The sequence below is a fragment of the Monodon monoceros genome, unplaced genomic scaffold (assembly GCF_005190385.1).
Source record: "Monodon monoceros isolate NGI ecotype Baffin Bay Population unplaced genomic scaffold, NGI_Narwhal_1 Super_Scaffold_5, whole genome shotgun sequence".
Taxonomy (NCBI): Eukaryota; Metazoa; Chordata; class Mammalia; order Artiodactyla; family Monodontidae; genus Monodon; species Monodon monoceros.
Genome location: NW_021703782.1, coordinates 27,150,949 through 27,175,854, shown reverse-complemented (window position 1 = coordinate 27,175,854; position 24,906 = coordinate 27,150,949). Strand labels below are relative to the sequence as shown.

At 37.0% G+C, this 24,906-nt stretch overlaps 1 protein-coding gene across 5 annotated transcripts in view; it reads left to right on the top strand.

Moving 5' to 3' along the window:
• The first annotated feature begins 10,057 nt into the window (after nucleotides 1-10,057).
• Nucleotides 10,058-24,906, top strand: part of ERCC6L2 (ERCC excision repair 6 like 2) — a 138,694-nt gene continuing 123,845 nt past the window's right edge. For 4 of the 5 annotated variants that reach the window (XM_029201776.1, XM_029201775.1, XM_029201779.1 and 1 more), the window contains exons 1-2: nucleotides 10,058-10,228; nucleotides 15,069-15,493. In XM_029201776.1, the coding sequence (XP_029057609.1) occupies nucleotides 10,186-10,228; nucleotides 15,069-15,493 (468 nt within the window). In that variant the 5' untranslated portion in view covers nucleotides 10,058-10,185. Of the gene's footprint in view, nucleotides 10,229-10,426; nucleotides 10,515-15,068; nucleotides 15,494-24,906 lie in introns of those variants that run through there. The other variant, XM_029201777.1, reaches the window with a different exon arrangement.

Sequence of the window (24,906 nt, the reverse complement as noted above, 5' to 3'; positions counted from 1 at the left end):
TTATATTAGGTATTACATTTGGGTCCTTGATCCATTTTGGTGTTTGGTAAGGGTCCAACTTCATCCTTTGCATGTGAATATCCAGTTTCCCAGCACCATTTGTTGAAAAGACTGTCTTTTCCCCATTGAATGGTCTTGGCTCTCTTGTTGAAAATCATTTGACCATATATGTGAGGGTATATTTCTGGGCTCTCTATTCCACTCCATTGAGCTATGTCTGTCTTTGTGCTAGTACAAAACAGTTTTGATTACTGTAGCTTTGTAATAAGTTTTGAAATCAGGAAGTGTGAGTCATCCAGGTTTCTTCTCCTTTTTCCAGATTATTTTTGGATATTCTGGGTGCTTGAGATTTCATCTGAATTTTAGGATGGGTTTATCTATTTCTGAAAAAAAAAATCACTGGGACTCTTCTAAGGGTTTCATTGAATCTGTAGATTGCTTTGGGTAGTACTAAATCTTAACAATATTAAATTTTCTAATCCATGAACTTGGGATGTGTTTCCATTTATTTTTCTTCTTTAATTTTTTTCAGGAATGTTCTGTAGTTTTCAGTGTATATTTTTCTATAGAGCTTCAAGTTGCTGTCTAGTGTCCTTTCATTTCACTATACAGGAATCCCTTGAGCACTTAATGCAGGGCAGGTCTAGTGGTCACGAACTCACTTAGCTTTTGTTTCTCTGGCATTGTCTTAACTTCTCCCTTCACTTCTGAAGGGCAGTTTTGGCAGATATAGGCTCTTTGGTTGACAGTTTTTCCTTTTAGCACTTTGAATATACCAACCAATTCTCTTCTGGCCTCCAAAGTTTCTGATGAGAAATATACTGATAATTTTGAGCATCCTTTGTATGTGATGATTTGCTTCTCTCTTGTTGCTTTCAAGATTCTCTCTTTGGCACTGGCTTTTGAAAGTTTAATTATAATGTGTCTTGGTATGGGCCTCTTTGCATTCGTCTTATTTGGAGTTTGTTGAGCTTCCTGGGTGTTTCTATTCATGTCTTTCACAAAATTTGGAACAATTTTCAGCCATTATTTCTTCAACTATTCTGTCTCTTTCTCTCTCTCTCCTCTGGGACTCCAAGTGTGTGTGTTGGTCTTCTTGATGGTGTGCCCCTAAGTATGAATTTCTCATAAGCTTTGATATGCAGTATTTCTATTATTATTGAGTTCAAATGGATACTGAAACAGCAAGACTCCTGAGAGGAAATCAGAATATAAGTTCACTTATTTGTTACACTGCTCATTCAAACCCACTCTGAGGGCTAGTTTTTCTCCATACCCTTGAAAGGAAGGGTACAGAGAAATCACAGGAATCTTCTGGTCTCTCTCAATAATAAAAAATCCTGTGGTCACTTCTAGCCACTAGACAAATAAGCAAAAAGTCTTGGTTTGATAGTTAATAGGTCCACTGTAATATTAAAATTCAGAATTCAATACTCATTTAAACTTAAAATTCTTCTGCTAGCAGAGCTTACACATGCTTCAGGTGAGTTGTTGCAGTGGAAAAAGTAGGGGTGATTACTACTTTTATATATGTTTCTGCCTTTCCCTCATACTTACTAGGCTGCTCCTGACTTTTCCAGAATTGTTTGGGAAAAGGAGAAAAATTAAGAAACAGGAAAGGTCTTTTAAATCAGTACTGCCATGAGAGTGCAGAGGCCTTCCTTGGATGTCTTTCATAGGGTGCTTTCCTGTATTCTTCAGGGTCACCGTTTTATCCCTATGTATCCAGCTGTCCCAGGTTCCCTTTTGGGGTCATCTTGAAGTCTCTGTTGGCTTTCTCTCACCTAAGACCCACATCTTGAGGAAATGTGCATCCTTTTGTCACAATAAACTCTGGGAGTAAGGTGGCCCCAAACACATTAAGCTTTCTTACTCAACTTCAGAGCAGTTAGCCAGCCACAGCACTTGCCCTTCAGATTCTTAAGGTTTGAGTCAAATAGTCCACCGTATTCCAAAAATTCCAAGGGATGCATATTAAATATTCCAAGTGATTCCTCTGAAGCTCCTTTTGCTTGTCTTGAGGTGTGAACTTAGCTCTGCAATAGCTCTATCAAAAACATTTTCTTCTCTTCCTCTAACCTCCCATCCTCATCCTCTAATCCCTTCCATCCAACACTTTCATATACTCAATGTAGATGAGGAATTAGGATCATAAAATCTGTTGACTTCCTTTGGAAATCTTATATGGAAGACTATCTCACATTAAATGTGAGGTTTGTCATTTTAGGGCCCAGCTGAAGAAGTCTTATAACTTGTTCCTTTTAATTATTACATATTTATTATCTAATTTCCATCATGATTTTTTTCTTTGACCCATAAGTTTAGAAGTGTTTTTAAATTTCCAAATATATCATCTTTTAAAAATATTTTTGAAATATTGATTTCTGACTTAATTCATAGGACTAGAGAACATGATCTGTCTGAAGCAGACTGATGGAAAGCTGTTGAGACTTGTTTTATGACATAGTTTATAGTCAATTTTTATAAATGTTCCCTATGTGCTTGTGAAGATGTTTATTCTCTAATAATAAAACAGAGTACTCTATATATGTCCATTAGATCAAGACAGTTAATTGTGTGGCTTGATTCTACTTTCTTTTTTTTTTTTTTTTGCGGTACGCGGGCCTCTCACTGCTGTGGCCTCTCCCATTGCGGAGCACAGGCTCTGGACGCGCAGGCCCAGCGGCCATGGCTCACGGGCCCAGCCGCTCCACGGCACATGGGATCCTCCTGGACCGGGGCACGAACCCATGTCTCCTACATCGGCAGTCGGACTCTCAACCACTGCGCCACCAGGGAAGACCTGATTCTACTTTCTTTTTAATCTGACAATTACTGTGGAGAATATTAAAAATTTCTACAATGTTTATGGCCTTACCAGTTACTCCTTGAAATTCTGACAACTTTTGTATATTTGAGACTATTGGTAGGTGGTTATAAGTAGAGATCCTTTTTTTATCTCCTTGGTAAACTATGCCTTTTATAATTTCTGTGGCTAATTTCTTTGTCCTTAAGGCTTTTCACATTAAAGCTTGTATTGTCTGATATTAATATTCTGAGCTATTCTGTTTTTTCCCTCCACTATTTCTCTATTATATCTTTTTACTTTACTTTCAGCCTTGTCTTTACTTTTTTTAGGAGTATGTATTGTAACTGACATACAGCTGGATTTAGTTTTTATCCAATCAGAAAGTACCTTTTACCAGGAAAATTAATCTTTTAAATACATTTATTGCTTTTACTAAAATATATGGATCAATTTTTATTATTTTGAGCTATTAATCATGCTTTTGCTTTATTTTTCTCCTTTCCTGCTTTATATTGATTATCCACTTTTTTATTAAGAATTTATATGTTCCTTTAATATTTCATTACATATACCCTGACATTTAATGTGAATATTTCACTTAGTAAAATTCATCAGGTGAGCCATGGCCCCTGAGCCTGCGCGTCCAGAGCCTGTGCTCCGCAACAGGAGAGGCCACAGCAGTGAGAGGCCCACATATCACAAAAAAAAAAAAAAAAATCATCAGTATCTCTACTCTCCTCTTTTCCAACAGAAACATCTTAAACACCTTAGATACTTTCACTGTTATCACATTTTCAAGTTTTTTGTCCAGCATTTTAATTTTCCCTTATTTTTTATATATTTAAATTACATCATTACTATAGTTTTACACAGTTAATGGTTGTTTGCTAATTTTTTTAGGCTAATCATTCTTCTTACATTTCAGATCTGCTTTCTGAGTTCAAAATACTTAAAAGATCTTGTAGTGAGAGTCCACTGGTTTTAGGCTTTTGATTTTGTCGGAAAATATTCTTATTTTGCACTCACCATAGTGTAGCAGACTATGAAGTTCTAGGTTGACAATTATTTTCTTTTTGCACTTTGAAGTTACTATCCCATTGTCTCCTGGCTTCCTTTCTAATATTAAGAAATCTAGTGTTATCAGTTAAATTGTCATTCTATTCTATAGGTAATCTGTCTTTTCTAATGGCTGCTTTCAAGACTCTGTTACTTTCTTTTGTAATTTTTCTTCAATGTGTGCAACTACTGGCATATATATATTTTTAATATTGCACCCAATTTATTGTGCTTCCTGAATCTGAGGATTTCAGCTATCATTTCTTTGAAAATTTTGTTTCCTCATTCTCTCTATTCATTACTTCTGGAAATCCAACTCTAGCCTCCATTTTTCTTAACTTTTCTTTTGTACTTTCCCTCTACTTGACATTTTGTCCTGCATTTGGGGTCATTTCTTTAGATCTTACAGGTCATGAATTATATATTAGGGTTTTTTCTTTTCTTTTCTTTCTTTTTTTTGGGAGGGGGGATATGTCCATTCTGCTTTTATTTTTTTAATTTTTTTTTTGAACTATAGTTGATTTACAATGTTTCAGGTGTACAGCAAAGTCAGTTCAGATTCTTTTCTATTATAGGTTATTACAAGATACTGAATATAGTTCCCTGTGTTGTATGGTATATTATGGTGCGTTTAATCTGCCATTTAACTTACTATTGAGTTCTTAATTTCAATAATTAAAATTGTCATTTCCATAAGTTCTAATTCTTTTAAAAAAATCTATTTGCTGTTTTTTGACTGTGTCTTTTCTCTTTCTCATGTTCTCAGTTTCATTTTTAAAAATATCAGTACGTATTTTATCTATACACACACACACACACAAACTTTTATCTAATACTTCTAATAACTGAAACTACTAAGGGTCTATCTTTGTTGCATGTTTTTCCTACTGGCTTTTGTTCATGGTGGCTCATTTTTGTGTTTTGCAGTTTGGGGACTGTGAACTGTTTTATAGGGCTTTATCTCTGAGAATTTTGAGGGGTCTTTGTTTTAACGTGTTTTCTTTTAGAAAGGATATACTATTTTCTTTCTCCCAACCTGGATGTAATTAAACTGGCACTACATTATGCTATTATCATGGCTTGGGGTTTCCTAGATCATGCAGATTATGTGAATTCAAATTGTAATCCATTTGGGGGCATGGCTGCGGTTTCAAAATGTCAGAGGAAATACACACACGTGCACACACACACACACCCTGTCCAAAGAGCCCATGCCAAGAAAAACAAGTCTCTCTTCTTCATCCTCCCTGTTTTCTGCTCTCCAGAGTTTTCTTCTAGCCCACTGTTTCACTGAGGATGTTACCTTTCAAGGTTTCTGATTTCAAATGAGAGCCTCAGTTCCAATTTGGGACCTTATGAGAGCTTAAGACCATGTCTTCTGTCCCCACAAAACGGTTAAAACTCAGACCTTTTGGTAACTGAGATGGGCAAATGCTTCCAGGACAGCAGTGGCGTAAGTGCCAGCTAAATAAGCTAGCTTTCACCTCCCTCCTTTTTTTTTTTTTTTTTTGCGGTACGCGGGCCTCTCACTGTTGTGGCCTCTCCCTTTGCGAAGCACAGGCTCCGGACACGCAGGCTCAGCGGCCATGGCTCACGGGCCTAGCCGCTCTGCAGCATGTGGGATCTTCCCGGACCAGGGCACAAACCCGTGTCCCCTGCATCGGCAGGCGGACTCTCAACCACTGCGCCACCAGGGAAGCCCTCCCTCCTTACTTTTGGCCTATGAGTATTTTACATACTTTTTTTTGCAAGGTCTGCTATGCATTTTGAGTAGTTTCATAAAATTATTTCAACCTGCAGTTCCTCGTGTTTTGTTGCTGATTTGTTAGGCTTACTATGTGACATGTGATATGAAATATTACATGAAATTGAATCACAGGATTTAATTTTTCAAATCTAAAAGTATCTTCTGTGAAATATTTTTGTATACCTATCATATTGCAATGAGTATCAGGAATCATGTTCTAGTCCTGATTTTATTTGCTCTTTGTGACCAGGGGCAAATAACCTAACATTTCTCAAAACTATTTTCTTGTCTTTAAATTAAAGCACAGGATCAAGGCATCCCTTAAATTTCTTCAAGTTCTAATATATAATGAATCTATGAAGTAAAAACAACATTGGTGAAGGTTCAAGAGGTAATAATGCTCATCACATTCCTAACACTAACCTGCCATTCACTATATATCTTTCACTACACCTGACTCAAGAATCAAATTGTCCTTTTGTTGACCCAAGTTTTTTTTTTTTTTTTTGGCGGTACGCGGGCCTCTCACTGTTGTGGCCTCTCCCGTTGCGGAGCACAGGCTCCGGACGCGCAGGCTCAGCGGCCATGGCTCACGGGCCTAGCCGCTCCATGGCATGTGGGATCTTCCCGGACCGGGGCATGAACCCATGTCCCCTGCATCGGCAGGCGGACTCTCAACCACTGCGCCACCAGGGGAGCCCTTGTTTTGTTTTTTAATGAGAGTAAAAGAATATATATTACGTGAAATTTTAAAGTCTACAGTTCAGTAGTATTAAGTACATTCACACTGTTGCATAACATTGACTATTAAACTTCAAGGTTTAGGTTACTTATTGGCAAACAAGGACACATCTATTTCTATCACCTCTACCCTGCCCTCATCTGTTCTTCCTTTCTTCTGCTTGATACAATGGCTGGAAAACTGTATCAGGGGAGAAATGCTACAACCTAAAATCAGCTAACTAGAACTCTGAGACTCAATTTCTTATGTTTTCTTATGTTTTCATACTTCTATGGTCTGAATGTTTGTGTCCCCTCAAAACTCATATGTTGAAATTCTAATGCCCATTGTGATGGTTTTAGAAGGTGAGGTCTTTGGGAGGTGATTAGTTCATGAGATGGAGCCCTCATTAAGAGGATTAATGCTCTTAAAAAAGAGATACCACAGAGCTCTCTAGCCCATTCCACCATGTGAGGACACAGCAAGAAAGGGCCAGCTATGAACTGGACGAGGGCCTTCACCAGAATGCTACCATGCTGACACATTGATCTTGGACTTTCCAGCCTCCAGAACTGTGAGAAATAAATTCCTGCTGTTTACCTACAGCTACCCAGTCTGTGGAATTTTGTCATAGCAACCAAAATGGACTAAAACACATGCTTATTTTTTTCTTGAGCCTTTTTGCTGGATTAACTCACAATTTTGGAGGTCTATGAACCACAGATAGATTCGTATTTGACTTCTGCAGTGTGAATATAAAGACTACTGTTTTGTAAAATATTAAAAGGTTTAATCCTCTTTCTCAAGGGCCTCTTTGATAATCAAGTAATACTCTTTTGAAATGCCCATGCTATCATCATCTGTGTTTTTTCTCTTTTTGTAGATTTTACAGGCTTAACTTTACTAGATCATACTTTGCCAATGTTTTTGCATCCAACTTAGTTATCCAATATCATTTTTATTGACTTCTGGTAATTCCTGAATATCTTGCAAGGCTTTCAATTTCACTTTGCAGCGCAGTTTTACAGCGTTGGATGCTTACAATATCAGCACCTAGACAAGGATGTCACTCTAATGGGCTCAGACAAAAGCTACTGTTAAATGGGGGAAGGAATGTTTCAGGATGTCTAATTTTGTGAGGCATGTAAGTCACTAAAACATATTTTATGTCATGATTATTTCGCTTCACCATGTATCATAACCATGGTGGTGAGATTAAATAAGAAACACTCAGAAATTGAGGCCCCCTTCACTTCTGTTAGTCACAAGAGTATTCCATCACCCAGATGATCTCTTTCATTTAAATCAATATTTACTTCTACGTGATCTGTCTAATCACTCCTATTTAGAGGTCAGCTCTTTAGAAATGAACATCTTAAATCAGTGGACCTCTGGAAAAATTAGACAACATTAAAAAATAAGACAACATTACACAACTAGTCATTTCAATAGGGGAAAAAAATCAAATTTCTTCTCTGATAGTTGCAGAAAAAAAAAAAGTAAGCTTGACTGATATTTCCAATTGCTATTGATTTTAAGGACAATGTGAACAGAATTTAAGTAAAACAGATATATTTCATCAATTCCAATTCCGAGAAGATTTTTCCCTACATTTTAGAATTTCCAATATCAAGATGCATGTTAAAATCAAGAGTAACAATTACAATGAGTTTTTTTCAGCTGCACCTAGAAAATATGCCTTATAATCCATGGTGTTTAAGTTAGAATCTAGTCTAAAATTCTAATCTAACTAATGTACTATCAACTATTAGCCAAAATATTAAATTGAAGAAATGGCTATGCAGAATTCAACTTTCAAGTGGATGCATTCTATTGATAACAAGCGTATATTGCAATACTAAATCCTTACTGTGACTAGGTATTTTTTCAGGTGTTTTATTTATTTTATTTAATTTTTACAATAACCCTATTATTAATCTGTCATGGGTGAGGACACTGAAGCAGTGGGGTTAAATGACTTAACCTCTTAGCCACGTGTGAGGACCAACATAATGGATGAATTAGATGTTTCTCTTCCATACAAAATTTTTACCTGCTGGTAAACAGAAACAAGTGCTATTCTAGATGAAGCATTTTATGAAAACACGCTAATTTTTAGTATCTGTCAAAGAATGGATACCTATTTACAGAGCAAATAGCCATATAGTTTTTCTCACTAAGACCCTGTGGTAGGCAGAATAATGATCCACCAAAGATATTCACATGCTAATCCTTGGAACCCATGAATATGTTACTTTATATGGCAAAGGGACTTTGTTGATGTGAAACAGGGTATAGACCTTGATATGGGAGGATTATCCTGGATTATTGGTGGACCCAATCTTATCATGCGAGCCCTTAAAATCAAATAGTCTTTCCCTGCTGCAATTAAAGGGAGATGTGACTATGGAAAGGTCAGGGGGATGCAACATTGCTGGCTTTGAAGACAGAAGGGTGTCCATGAGCCAAGCAATGTGTATAGCCTCTAGAAGCTGGAAAAGGCGAGGAAACATACTCTGCAGAGCCTCCAGAAAAGAAGGCAACCCAGCTGACACTTTGATTTTAGCCTAATGAGACCAATGTAGGGCTTCTGACTTACAGAACTATAAGATAACACTTATATGCTGTTTTAAGCCATTAAGTTTTTGGTAATTTGTTACAGCAGCCATAGGAAACTAATACAGGCCCATGCGGGCTAATCTACTTCAATGAAATATCCTACAGCATACAAAAACATTTTAACATGTGAGGAAGCATTTCTGGATTAATCTACATACAACGTCTGGAAAAGTATTAGATGAGCAGTATTCATTAATTCCTGAGTGGTATGCTGCCCTGAAGATGCTTACCAAAACAGCCTGATGGTTTGCTTAGTGTTTACCCATAACGTGTTATACAAACCACTTGGGATGGTACACGAAAAAACACTTTCAAGTTTTCATAGTATCTTTACCTTTGCCTTCTACTTAGGGCATGTGTTGCAGGTTCTGTACTCAGAAAAGTTATTTATAACTTACTACATTTTAGTATATGACCTAAGAAGATATGCCTCCTCTGGGTGTCCTGAGCCGTCGGTGTCCACACGGCTGAGGCGGCACTCCAAGCGGGAACCGCTCGCCTCCTAAAGTCCCTGGGCGTCCGGCAACTCGACGAAGGAACCAAACGCCTAATATAAGCCACAAGATACGATTGCGGGGACGACGGTATCCTGCCAGGCCGTCATCCTCCTTACTGGTCCTTAAAAGACCCACTGCAGGCCCACCCCCACGAGCATCTTTCTGCGTCTCTCCGCAATCGCAAGAGCCGCTGCAGGCTAGCAGGCGATATGAAACTTCGCGATACTTGCAACTATCGCGGTTCTTTGTGTTACCGGTTTCCTAGAGGAAAGACGGCCGGAAGATCGCTCCGCCCATGTCAACCAAGATTTTGTTCTCGTGAGATCCCGAAAACAGTTGGGGAGCCAGTTCTCGCGGGATTTTCCGAGTCAGGGCTGGAAGTTGTGGTGGGTCCCAGAGCGAAGCCTATTACTGAGAGGGAGGTTAGGGGGTCGGCCTGCCTGCTTGTTGTCCTCACCCGGCGGCGGAGCCCCAGACGATTAGGTGAGCGCCGCCTTGCCAGCTTCCACAGCGCCCTCCGGCTCTGCCGCTGTCTCGAACGCAACCGGCCCTTCTCCGTGGACCCCGTCAGGCTCCACCTTTGCTCCCTCTCATCCCGTGACGTCGGGCTTCGGGGGCGGGGGGCTGTGTACAGAGGGCGGCGGCAGGTGGAGTTGGCTGCCGTCCGCCCGCCAGCCTCCTGCCGCCTGTCAGGTGTTAAATGTAACCAGGCTGCCAGGCCCTTCCCTCTGGCCAGATGGACTCTGTCCCGAAGCCCCGCGCGGAAACCGACAGCAAAGGTATAAGCTCCGAGCTCCCCTCTCTCCCCAGACAACTGTCTTTACTGCGTAGGGTTGGACCTGTTCCTGCCAGTTCCCTTGGGGTTGCGGTTTTACCCTGCGGCTCCTGTGAGTGACAGCTGGAGATTGTGAACCACCTCTAGGGCTGGGACAGTTCTTTGTGATTCAGAGTTGAGAACCTGCACTCTGAAGTCAGACTGCCCTGGGATCTAGTGCTGGCTCTGACAGTCATTTGCTGAGCAACTTTGGGTGGTTTCCTCGTCTGTAAAACTGCTATCTTTGCTGAGTGAGTTCTTGTGATTATTAAATAAGATGGTGTTAAGCAGAGCATTTATGTGACCCAGTGTCTGGCTCATAGTAAACCCTAAGTAAATGTTTGGTATTTTTATTCTCTGTTCTTGTATGCCTCAGTTCTTAGTGAATGGTAGATTTGTTATTAAGTAGGTGAATAAAGGTTGAGATATTTCGTTCAGTTTATTACACAAAGAGCTTAATATATGATGTACTGAGTCAGGATCACCTTTAATGGGTCACCAAGAGAGGGTTTAAGGAGGGTATGGTTATCTGCCACAAGTCATCTGGGATGGCTTCTTGACCCTAAATTAATAGCTTTCATTATTAATAGTGACATAACAAAAGCTACCAGATATTGAATGCTTGTTCCGTGCCCAGAAATATGCTAATTGTTTATGTACATGTTTTCCTTTGAGGAAGATACTGATCTCATTAAATAGATGAGGGATTCAGAACTAAAGTTCAGAGACGTTTAAGTAACAAGCCTCAGCTCTGACGGCTAGGAATTGATGACACTATAACTCAGGGACCACAAATATAAATACCTATAGAAACCTGGCAGGTGAAATAAATGGATGAAGCTGCTGAGTGGAGATTATAGTAACTGGAATGCTCATACCTCATTTAAAAGAGGCAGGGCTACTCAGTTCCAAGGAATTGTTCATTCACGTGTGAACTAGTACAGCATTGTAGTTACAAGTTCAGATAGCTTGGTTCAAATCCAGGCTCTGCCACTTTCTAGCTGTGTGACCATGGTTAACCTTTATCTGTTTCACCATTTGTAAAATGGAACTAATAATATTACTTACATGAAGGGTTGCTGTGAGGCTCAAATGAACTACTACATCTAAATTGCATGCCTGGCACACATAAGCCCTCAAAATGTTAGCTATATATAAATATTTGTTAATTTGATAAGTATTTGAGTTTCAAACATTGTCCTAGGTGCCCAGAATATGGCAGTGAACACAAGTCCCTTCTCTGGGGAACTTATATTTGAGTTGAGATAAACAGTAACAGACAGTTCTTATTTTTCTCTGAAAATGGTATCAAGCAGGGTGAAGGAAGAGAGAGTGGCAGGGAGTGCTATGTTAGATTGGGTGGTCAGAGAAGATACCTCTGAGGAGATGCCATTTGAACAGAACCCTGAATGAAGTGAAAGAATCAGTCGCTTTGGTATTTAGGAGGAGCGTTGGCGGGAGGAACAGAAATCTCAGGAGACTAAGGTGGGAGTATGCTTACCATGATTGGGGAATAGCAAGGAGGCCAGTTTGGAATGAAATCAGGAGAGAGGGAGGAAATGAAGTTAAAGAGGAACACAGGGACCAGATCATAAGGAGCCTTACCCCTATTCAGTCCAATAGGAAATCATCCTAATTGAAGCTATTTGTTCTGGAGTTTGAATACTGAGAGATAACCGCCCTGCTCAAACTTAACTGAATCTATTGATATTTAGTTCTAGAAATTACCCAAACTCAGGAACCAAATAGACTTCTGTAAGTTGTTGTGTGAAGCCCATGAGGATTTTGCACATGCTGTATGTGCCCTCTGACTGATATTCTCTTCTTAGATTTCCTTACTTTATTTTATTTTATTTATTTAATTAATTAATTAATTTTTTGCGGTACGCAGGCCTCTCACTGCCGTGGCCTCTCCCGTTGCAGAGCATAGGCTCTGGACACGCAGGCTCAGCGGCCATGGCTCACGGGCCCAGCCGCTCCGTGGCCTGTAGGATCTTCCCGGACCGGGGCATGAACCCGTGTCCCCTGCATTAGCAGGTGGAGTCTCAACCACTGCGCCACCAGGGAAGCCCCTAGATCTCCTTACTTTTTAAACTGTTTCCTCAGTACCTCTTTCTTACAGCACTTTGTTCTGCCAAAGCACTTATAGCAATTTCATGTGTGTGAACTTTTGAGTATTTGTCTTTCTCATTAGATGTCAAGGTTCTATGAGATCAAGGATGTGTTTTTGTTAATAAATTCAGCTCTTTTATTGAATGCCTACTGTGTGCTGGTCCTGGGGATAAAATTTTGAAGAATACAGACATTTTCTTGGAAAAGATATTATTCTCTAGTGAGAGGCAGATAAAAAAAGTAAACGTGATAATTAAACATCGTGATATGTGCTATAGAGGCAGTAAAATAGTACAGCATAGTGGGGTTCCCTACTTTAAATAAGGTGGTCTGAGATAAAATCTCTGAGGCGATGACATAAAAACACCTGAGAAAAGACCTGCTTAATATGCTTGAGTCAAGGGAAAAATTGATAGATTAAGTTGGAGAGGTAAGTAGGGGAAGATCATACAGGATCTTACAGGCCATAGTAAGGAGCTTGGACTTTATTCTTTGTGCAGTGGGTCATTATTAAAAGATTTTAAATTAAAGATTTACTAATAATTTATATTCTTAAATAGTCACTATTGCTGCTATGTGGAAAATGGATTGTAGAGGGAAATAGTGTCAGCAGAGAGAATGGTTAGAGAATGGAGGATAGAGAATGGAATTTGTAGCAGTAATTTAGGAGAAAGCCAAAGTTTGGCAAATTACAGTCAAGGCCGAATTCAGCCTGACACTTGTTTTTTTGTAGATAAAGTTTTACTGGAGCACAGCCATACCCATTTGTTTATGTGTCTGTGGCTACTTTTGTGTTACAAGGGCAAGAGACAGTATAGCCTGCAAGATGTAAAATAACAAGTAGCTAAAATCTGACTCTACAGAAAAAGTTTACCAACAGTTGTTTTAAAGTGATGGTGGCATGGAGGAAAGTGATGCTTTTTTTTTTTTTTTTTTTTTAGGTAGAGCCAGCAGGACATTCTGATGGAGAGGATGTAGGGACTAATATATAAAGAGGAATAAGGGCTGACTAAAGGTTTTCTACCTTGAAAAGTTGGTTAGACAATGATGGCCTTTTAATGAGATTTGGAAAGACTAGTTCTAAGCAAGGTTTAATCACTATCATTTTCGGCATTGGTTTTCTTCATTTTAACTGTGTGGTACAGTTCTAGCAAATAATTGGTGTTAAATCATATATGTTGAATAATAAATAAATTAATGAATTAAGTCTTTAAAAATTAGAAGGCATTTGCTGGATAGGTAGACAAAGCATGTGAAACAAATAATGTATTAAGAATTGTTGCAAGGCTTAAACGTAGGTTTTAAGGCTCAAACAGTACTGTTATGAAAATAGGGCCCATCAACCTATTTTTTATCCCTGTATAGTGAATAAATGTTTTATTTTCACATTAAAACTCTTCTCTTTTAGAATAATGTAACAATTCTCAAACAGTTTGGATGCAAAGATTAGAGTGGGAGAACAGATTTTTTTTGCTGATTGTTATATAAAAACAACCTTATCAAAATTAGAATAATGGTTTTACTTTTGAGGAACAACTGATGAGGAATAGTATAATGAGCTCTTCTTGCTGAAGAGAATATAGATGTACTAGTTATAATCATGAATGTTATACAAGCCTAATTCAGCATCAATAGGAAGTCCCTGGGAAACTACCAATGATATATGATCTCAATGACAAATATGTGAGAAAAATAATTCCTAGTATCCTTAAAATTGTAGCTATGCAATTCCTCTGGGATTCTTGCTATAAGAAATTCCATTTGGGAAATTATTTTTACTTAATTTCCTCTATTTGGTACCTTTTAATTGTACCAACAGTATACTCTGTAGAGGCCCTCTTCCTCATTCACAGTGCTTTATTTTCTGAATAGAAAATAAAATAGCTCTACAGTTAAGCACAGAATAAATTTGTACATAGAGACAAGTCAGACTCTTCAAAGAATAATAGAGTCTTAGCAGAAAGAGATCTTAGAATTCATCTCTTTTTTAAAAACCTTGGCTCTTCAAAACCTAGAAGGGAAAAAGCTGTGACAAAGCTGGTACATATCACTCTAGTTGAGTTGGGAGATTCCCTTGATTAGTTGTATACAGATTCAAGCAACATTTTAGAAGCAGCAATATTGACAGTGAGAAGAAACAGCTGTCTTCAGAGAAAGGAGATGGAGTAACTAAAAAAGCAGACAGAAGAATCACAAAAATATTGCTGTTCAGAGGATTTTAGCTTACCTGTTACCAGGTCCTATTCAGTGTTACTCTACCATATCATGAACGTTATACCTGATGTTCATGAGTCATCATGAATATTTAAATAAGTGGTTCTCAATCCTGGCTGTGCATCAGAGTCACCTTTTGAATTCAGCAGTAACAACCAAACACAATAATAAAACCAAATGCCCATGGCCCATATCCACTGAATCAGAATCAACAGACGAAGCATATATGGGGAGATTATGACACACAGCCAAGGTGAGAAAAACTGGAAATAAATTATGTACCCTTTATTATGATAATATACTTGAGGAAAATATACTTTAGGAAAATATTTATACATGTTATAAGTATAATTTATCTTGTTTCAGATTTTGGAAAGGGTATTTATGTGAGGAACACTTTTTTCTCACAGCAGTGGATAAATGAGGTGTTACTTTATAAGTTAGATTTGGCAAGTTTATTTTCTCTTTTATTATTATAGATATATGGCATCCAGGAGAAAGATGTCTCGCCCCTTCTCCAGATAATGAAAAACTTTGTGAAGCAAGCATAAAATCTATCACAGTGGATGAAAATGGGAAGTCATTTGCAGTCATCTTATATTCAGATTTTCAAGAAAGGAAAGTACCTCTTAAAAGACTTCAAGAAGTGAAATCTGTTAAAGATTGCTCCAGGAATTTTATATTTGATGATGAAGATTTGGAAAAACCTTATTTTCCAGACAGAAAATTTCCATCATCTGCTGTTGCTTTTCAATTATCTGGAAATGGAGACTCTATTCCTTATACTATTAATAGGTATTTGAGAGACTACCAAAGGGAAGGAGCCCTGTTTCTCTATGAACACTTCATCCAAGGAAGAGGGTGTATTCTTGGTGATGACATGGGACTTGGAAAAACAGTACAGGTATTTATTTTAATTACTTTGTAATTAAAATTCAATAGTCATACATATTATATCATATATATTACATACATGAATGGATACCATATGGAAATTTCTGTTTGTATCGCAGATCTTATAATTGTTTCGTGTGTGTGTGTGTGTGTGTGTGTGTGTGTGTGTGTATGTGTTTGTCTCACACAGTACTTAAGGATGGTGTTTAGTCATTATTTTATCTTCACTATTTATTTAGTACCTATGAAATACATTATTTAAAACGATGTTATAGTATAATGACTTGTTTTTACCTTTGGTAATACTAGTACTAAGATATCAATTATATTTAGAGTAATTTAACTTTCTTAGTAATACCTTATGGAAGGAAAGCATTCTGACATTTGTTAAGCTACATAGCATGGTTAAATTGACTTCTGCAGGCCTTTTGTGCATATTGTGGGAGTTTATCATAGCATAAATTTCTTAGTCTGGGATCTCTGGGCCACTAGGAGTTCTATTGGTGGACTTCAGAGAGGCCTCCTATTTCTCTAAAATGTGTGCCAGAATTTGTATATGTATATACTTTTCTGCACATAGGCTCTATGTTAGTTATCTATTGCTGTATAACAGATTATTCCAAAATGTAGCAGCTTAAAACAATACACATTTATCATATTAAAGTTTCTGTGAGTCAGGAATCTGGGTACCATTTAGCTGGGTCTTCTGGCTCTGCCTTTCATAAGGCTGCAGTTATTTCAAGGTTGGACTAGGGAAGATTCACTTCCCAGCTTGTGTGGTTGTTGCAGGATTCAGCTCCTTGTGAGTTCTTAGACTGAGGCCTCTGTTTCTTGTGAGCTATTGGCAAAGCCCTTCCTTGGTTCCTTACCACATGGACCTCTTCATGGTGCTTCTCACAGTGTGGAAGCATGCTACAGGGAGAACAGGGAGAACAAGTGATCAGGCAAGAGAGAGCACTACTAGTGAGACACAAGTCATGGTCTTTTGTAACCTAATCACAGAAGAGACAGCCTTCATTTTTGCCATATTCACATCATTAGAAGCAGGTTGTGAGGTTCAGCCCATACCGGGCTGAAGGGGGGACATTAAATAAAGTTGTGGATACCAAGAGGTGGGGATTATTGGGAGCCTTGTCCGAAGCTGTGTACCACAAGGGTTTATAATCCAAAAAGATTAGAGTTCTGAACCTAGACTTTATACTAAGCAATCACTCTGGATTTTCAGGAGTGTTTGTCTAGTGTGATTAAGTCCTTCTGTGTTTCCATCTTTACAATTGAATTTAAGCTACTTTATTCTTCATGACACCTCCATCGTTAGTGGAGTTCAAAGGTAAGTGAAAAATTAAGTTTAACATTTGAAAATAGCCAAATAATAGCTATGTATACAGCTCTGGTGTAAAAAGCTAGGGTAAAATTAAATCCCTCAGTGATCATAGTGTGTTTCTATTAGCCATAATCTATTTTCCTTTAATCTCAGGCAGTGCACATAGTTCTAGGCTTGCACATTGAAGGTGTTAAATAATTGCTTGTGGAATAAAACGAACTTACTTTCTCAGGAGAAGAGGTTCCAAGAATAAAGATAGGAGCCTTTTGGAAACTACCATCTGTGACCAAGATATGCAGATGAATATTAAAGGAAAATAAATAATAAAGCCCTTCTGTGACTGTCTTTACATATACTTTTACTGTTTTTGCCCATGCTAGAATGTTCTTTCCCACATGTCTTTGACTAGTCAATGCCTGTTCATCTTCAAAATCAGAAACATGAGGGTGCTACAAAAAGTGACCTGCAATTTGGGAAACGCTACCCTAAACCTACTAAATACAATTCAAATTCTTCTGCACATTTTAGGCTCATATTAAGCTTTCATCTTGGAAGCTCATGTCACAAAGAAATTCCCTTTATTTTACATTTTATAAGATTATTTTAAAAGTGATTTTACTGCACAATTTTATATTTTCTGACACACTGAAATCATTGGAAGGCTTTGAGTTGTATTATATGCTATGACAGTGCTGCTATGAATATCTTTGAGGGCTCACCTTCTCAAGATTAGGAAATAGTTTTTGTACTAATTTTGATACATAGCTGGATTTATCTGATCCTTGAGGACCTAGTTCTCTGGTTATTATTCTTGTAACTCAGAAAATAATTTCTACATAAATAGGCGGTTTGGGGAGATCCATTTAAGATAGAGCTTCTGTAGATAGGATGACTAACCCAGTTGAAGAAATGTGGACAATAGTTAATGAGCTCAAAATGTAGTAGAATTAGGTGAAAATGTTCTATGAAAATAGACCATTGGCAATTACTCTTTGAACTATAGTAGTAACTTCTTCATTTTGTTTTCCTTTTTTCTGATCTCATCCCGTAAGTTTTCCCCTCGTATATTCTAACTTGGCCGTAGTATGAAATTGAGCTCTTCTTTTTAAAAATGCTTGTTTTACATACCAAAAAAGTTTGCTTCCCTCATTCCAAATTGAAAAGTGGGTAAATTTAATATTTTACATTCTTCAAAGGATGAGGATTTAAAAATATCCATTTGATGTACTGACTTGGAAATCATTGAAATCTTTGAGTAAGAGCCATTTTGCTGGAGTATTGGGGGCACAAGCCAGAATGGAGTAGGTGAAGACATGGACACCAGAAGTATGCTCATCTCTTTATATGACCTAGTAGTAGCTGAAGGAGGATGGGATTTCTATTTTGTTTGTTTTGTACCATTTGGGGATAGGGGGAACTTGAGTATGTTTAAAGTGAATTGGAAGGATCTGATTGAGAGGGAATAGTTGCATATACAACATACATAAATATATACATGTATATGCTTCATATGTGCATGTCGATGAACACACAGACATACATAAATATGCAAAAAATGGAATCCCTACTACCTTACCAACTGATTTTTCCTCAACATCTTGTTATGAAGCTTTTAAAACACATAGAAGAGCTGGAACAATTGTACAATGAATACCCACATACCTACCACCTAGATTCTGTTAACATTTCATTATATATGGCTTATTAACATATCCATCCATCCCACCATCTTTTGTTGAGTTTTAAAGTGGCATACATTAGTATGTTTTATCCCCAAACACTTGAGCATGCATATCATTACCAAGGTTCAATATTTAATTATAATTCTTTTTTTTCATTTTGAAGTAAGATTTACAATGAAATGCAGAAATCTTAAATGTACCCACAATTCCATGAGTTTTGACAAATACATGTCTCTGTGTAATCCGGCTAAACTGTGTAAGCTCTTTCAGGATATAGAGCATTATAACTCCAGAAGATGTCTTCACGTTCCTTCCTGCCACCCCCAAGAGACATCATTGTTTTGCTTTTTTATATCATAGATTAGTTTTGCCTTTTCATATAAATGGGATCATACAGATGTATTCTTATATAAGGCTTCTTTTACTTAGATAATATTTTGTGATTCATCTTGTTATTGAGTGCATGGGTAGTTTGTTTCTTGTTACTGCTGAGTAGTATTGCTGAGTTGTATGGATGCTGCATTCTGTTTATCCATTCTCCTGCTGATGGACTCCTGAGCTATTTCCAGTTTTTAGCTGTTAGAAATAAAACTGTTACGAACTTTCTTGAACAATCTCTTGTGTATCCCTTTCTCTTGGGTAAATAATTAGGAATGGAATTACTTGGTCATAAGGTGATGTGTGTTTAGTTTTGTATGAAACTGACACTTTGGAAACACTTTTCTTTCATTCCTATCAACGATGTATCAGAGTTATGGTTACTCAATAACCTCACAAAATTTGGTTTTGTCAGTCTTATTAAATTTTTGTTGGGTGTGTGTATCTGTAAGTTTGTGTGTTGTTTACATATTTTATTAAGGTATAATTGACATACAATAACTGTGTAAATTTATAGTATATATATAGTATCTACAATTTGATAAGTTTTACATATATTTATAGTATATATATAGTATATATGTAGTATATACAATTTGATAAGTTTTACATATATTTGCACCCAAGAAATGATCACTGCAGTACCACAATCAAAATAATATATCACTCCAAAAGTTTCCTCATGTCTGTTTGTGCCCATGATTTTTTCAACACCAATAATTCTATCACCACTATTTTCACTTTTAATTTTTAATTGGACTAAGAAGTTAAATTGGGAAAGAATGCAAAATCCTAGATTTTTATGAAAATTTCTTAGTGTTTTACAGAAATCTCACACCTAATTCAAAGGTAATTTGAAAATAACTATATATTTACATGATATTTAAACAGCTAATGTAACTATAATAAACAATTTCACCTGGAATATACAGGTTTGGGAAACTGACCTTTGATAATCAAACAGCTCAAATGATAGGAATGGAGTTGAATGGGCATTTACTATAAGGCCATGTTTCTCAAAAGTGTGATTTCTGGACCAACAGCATCAGCATTACCTGGAATTTGTTAGAATTGTAAATTCTTGGGTCTTATCCCAGACATACTGAATCAGAAACTCAGGGGGTGGGGCCCAGCAATCTGTGTTTTAACAAACCCTCTAGGCAATTTGAGGTCCACTAAAGTTTAAAAACCTTTGCTCAGACTATACATTTTTCAGAGGTAATGGAAAACTTGTTAATCTGGTGAGTTGGTTCAGTGAAGGTTGATTAAGAGAGTGTTTAGTCTATGTGAATATTTATACATAAGATGACCATTTCGTTTTTAAAATAAAATTTTAGAAACAAATGATATTAGAGATAATCTTGTTCAGCTTTAAATGAAGAAACTGAGGCACAGGAGTACTAAATGGCTTCCCTCTAAGGACATATACAGGAAGTAACCATTTTAATTTCCATTCTAGTACTTTTTTCCCCCTTCTTTCTCTTCCCTTTGCTGCCTCCATCTTGCAACCTTCTGTTCAGCTTTTAATTATCTGTATTCATTCATTCAATTAGTTGACATTTATTAAGCACTTAGCGTGGTCCAGGCCCTGTGATAGGCACTGAAGAGCCTAATATAAATGTGCATGATCACTACCCTTACAGAGTTCACGAATGATGATGAAAAGAAATGTAGTTAAGAGGCCATCACCCAGTCTGATATTCCAGTGGAATTAAGTGGAAAAGCAAGCCTGCCTGGGGGTGTCAAGGAAGGCTTCCCAGGAAGTTGGTATTTTCACCCTTTGCTTTTTTTGTTGGGTTTGCTTTTGAAAGTTCACCAAAATTTAAAACTAATTTGAGTGATATCAGTTAGGACGTTGAGGTTTTTTTTGTTTCTTGTTTTCACTGATGGCATAGTTCTAGTACAGTGTTCGAAAGGTTTATCATAAAAGAACTCATTCATTGAATCAAAGTGATTTTGAAAATCTTAATTTGGTAATTAGCTTTCATAGGCACAGAGTCTTAAAACACTACTATTAAATAAGTACATATGTGTTTTACATGTTTATTTCCCCATCTGCTATGTGAAGAAGATGGTATTAGTACTTTCTGAGCAGCAGAGGAGAGAGAAAATTTTGCAAACTGTAAAGATTTTCTTTGAATCTTTGTTTTTATATTATTTGATATTATAAAAAATGTCATTACTATACATTTTAAAAATATAGGTATAGTAAACCTCAATCCTGAGAGAAATGGTGGGATTGCTGATAATTATAGCTTTCTTAGGTTATTGTCAATACTGTTTTTTGGATAATATGATCTTTAGTTGATTCAAAAGCTATACTAAAATTAAAAATTTCTTTAGATCACAAGTCATGTTGTTCACTCAGGAATATAGTAATAAAGAAAATAATCATATTGTCTTTATTTTCATTCATGGAGAATGAAAATAATGCCATGACATCCAATGTGAAAGGTGAATTAACCTCCAGAGGCACAAAGCCTTTAACACAGAAACAAAAATGTCTTAGCATTTTGAAGATAAATTGCTTTTCTTGTTTTGGCATGTACTTCAGGTTTTAGGAGTAGAACTTTGTAAAGATAAATGGGCTAGGTCCCCTTTTAAAATAGCACTTTGTTGTTTCTGTTGTTTAAAGCAAGTAAAAATCATCATACTTTTTGAAGTATGATTCCAAAGTACTTGCTTACCTTTTTATCTCCCAGGGAGATGAAAAATAAGGAAAGTAGGCTTTTTTTTTTAATCCTATAAGAAATAAACAATTTTTGCTCTGCCTTCTGTTGGTCTAAGAGGAGGTTTGTTGCGTTATTTGCCTGTCTCTGACTTATGCTATATATCATGAGCTGACTGTGTATGAGAAAAGATGGTCTATAAAAATGTTTGCCTGACAGTTTCAAAGGAACGCCTGTAAAAACAAAGCTTTCCCAGAGTGATATATCATTTCTGAAATGCAGTTTTTGGCCTTTTACTGTTCTATAGGTGGCTGTTTTTTGTTCTTTTCATCTTTAACCATAATTTTAGAACTACTGTATTCTACATTAAAGCATGTTCTGTTTTTTTTTTTTTCAGATTAGTTTTGTAAACCGGCATTGTAAATACGTTGTTCTCCTGTGAATTACGATTTTGATAGACCTCTCCTATGCTAGTATGAGTGATAGAGATGGCTAGATCTACCCCAAAATTATGTATTCCCTTTGCCTTCTTGGAGTTGTGGCCAAATGACAAAGAATACGTTTCCCAGTTCCCCTTTCATGTCTTGGGCTTGTCAACGGAGATGAGGGTGGAAGTGATGAGTGCTATTTACAGTCTTGGTATATAAAATCTACCTGTGCTATTCTTTGCATTCTCTCTCTCTCTCTCTGTCTTTCTTCTGGATGTTGACACATTACTGCTAGCATTACCCCAATATAATGAGCTAAAAAGTTTGTCAGTGGTTTTAAGCTAGCCTCTCTAGTTAGTGTGTATTCTCAACTAAATTCAAATTTATTTTCATTTCAACTTACATTTTAGGGGGTAGGTGAATAATCTGTTAGGAGGTAGTATAGACTATTTTAAAGGGATGCAAAATTTTTCTTTAAAATCATTAATGTATTTAGTGAATTAAGTAAAGCTAATCCATAATTAGAGCTTACAAATTTAATCATCTTTTATGGAACTTCTTCTAAAGATGAGATTTTAGACATTTTATATAGCTTTGTTTCATGGAATTTGACAAGTTAGAGCTAAGATTGTATAACAGATAGATGAACAGATTGAATTATGAATTATCATAATTAGGACTATATAAGTGTACCTCAGAGATATTGTGGGTTCAGTTCCAGACCATTGCAATAAAGTGATATCATAATAAAGCAAGTCACACGAATTTTTTGGTTTCCTAGTGCACATAAAATTTATATTTACACTATGCTGTAGTCTATTAAGCATGCAGTAGTGTTATGTCTAAAAAAACAATGTACATACCTTAATTAAAAAAATACTCTGCCACTGCTTTATCAACTAAGTTTATGTAGTATTCTAAATCCTTTGTTGTCATTTCAACAGTCTTCATAGCACCTTCACCAGGAGTAGATTCCATCTCAAGAAACCACTTTCTTTGCTTATGAATAAGAAGGAACTCCTCATCCCTATAGTTTTCTCATGATATTGCAGCAGTTCAGTCACATCTTCAACCTGTAATTCTAGTTCTCTTGCTATTTCCACCACATCTGTGGATACTTCCTTCCCTGAAGTCTTGAACCTTACAAAAGTCATCCATGAGGGTTGGAATCAACTTCCGAATTCCTGTTAATGTTGATATTTTGACCTCTTTACATGAATCATGAATGTTCTTAATGACATCCAGAATGGTGGATCCTTTCCAGAAGGCTTTCAATTTACTTTGCCCAGATCCATCAGAGGAGTCACTATCTATGACAGCTATAGTCTTATGTAGTATATATTTTAAATAGTAAGACTTGAAAATTAAAATGACTTCTGATCTATGGGCTGCAGAATGGATGTTGTGATAGTAGACATGAAAGCAACACTGATTTTATTGTACATCTCCATTAGAGCTCTTGGGTTAACAAGTACATTGTCAATGAGCAGTAATATTTTGAAAGGAATCTTTTTTCTCTGAGCGGTAGGTCTCAACAGTGGGCTTAAAATATTTAGTCAACTGTGTTGTGAACAGATGTGCTGTCATCCAGGCTTTGTTATTCTATTTATAGAGCACAGGTAGAGTAGATTTAGCATCATTTTAAAGGGCCCTAGGGTTTTCAGAATGGTAAATGAGCATTGGCTTCAACTTAAGTTACCAGCTGCATTAGCCCTTAAGAGAGTCAGCCTGTCCTTTGAAGTTTTGAAGCCAGGCATTAACTTCTCCTCTCTAGCTATGAAAGTCCTAGATGGCATCTTCTTACAATATAAAGCTGTTTTGTCTACATTAAAAATCTGTTGTTCAGTGTAGCCACCATCATTAATTAGTTATCTAGATCTGGGTAACTTGCTGTACGTCGGCACTTGCTGCTTCACCTTGCACTTTTACGTTTTGGAGATGGCATCTTTCCTTAAACCTCATGAATCAACTCTGCTAGCTTCAAACTCTTATTCTGCAGCCTCTCACTTCTCTCAGCCTTTGTAGAGTTGAAGAGAGTTAGGGCCTTGCTCTAGATTAGGCTTTGGCTTAAGGGAGTTATTGTGGCTTGTTTAACCTTCTATCCGGATCACTAAAACTTTCTTCATATCAGCAATAAGGCTGTTTCAATTTCTTATCATTCATGTGTTCACTGGAGTAGCACTTTTCATTTCCTTTAAGAACTTTTCCTGTGCATTCATAATGTGGCTGTTTTGTGCAAGGTGCCTAGTTTTTGGCCCGTCTTTGCTTTTCACATGCATTCCTCACTAAGCTTAATCATTTCTGGCTTTTGATTTAAAGTGAGAGACATGTGATTCTCTCTGTCACTTGAACACTTAGAGGTCACTGTAGGGTATTAATTGGCCTAATTTCAATATTGTGTCTCAGGGAATATGGAGTTGCAAGGAGAAAGAAGGAGAGAGGGGAACAGCTGGTTGGTGGAGCAGTTAGAATACACACAACGTTTGGACATTAAGTTTGCTGCTGTATGAGGGCACAGTTCATTGCACCCCAAAACAATTAGAATAATAACATCAAATATCACTGATCACAGATCACCATAACAAATACAATAACAGTGAAAACGTTTCAAATATTGTGAGAATTTCCAAAATGTGACACAGAGACATGAAGTGAGCAAATGTTGTTGGGAAAATGGCACTGATAGACTTGCTTGACACAGAGTTGCCACAAACCTTCAATTTATAAAAAACACAATTATCTGTGATGTGCAGTAAAGTGAAGTGCAATAAAATGAGGTATGCCTGTAGTTTTCCTGTAATGAAACAATCTGAGATGAGTTAAGAGAAAAGCAATGGATTAGGTCTTATACTGCCTCATTTAAACTGTTATATGGTATCTAATTGGTATCTTTTTTTTTGCCTTTTCAGTAGCCTTTGAAGACCAGTTGCCTATAATTTAAA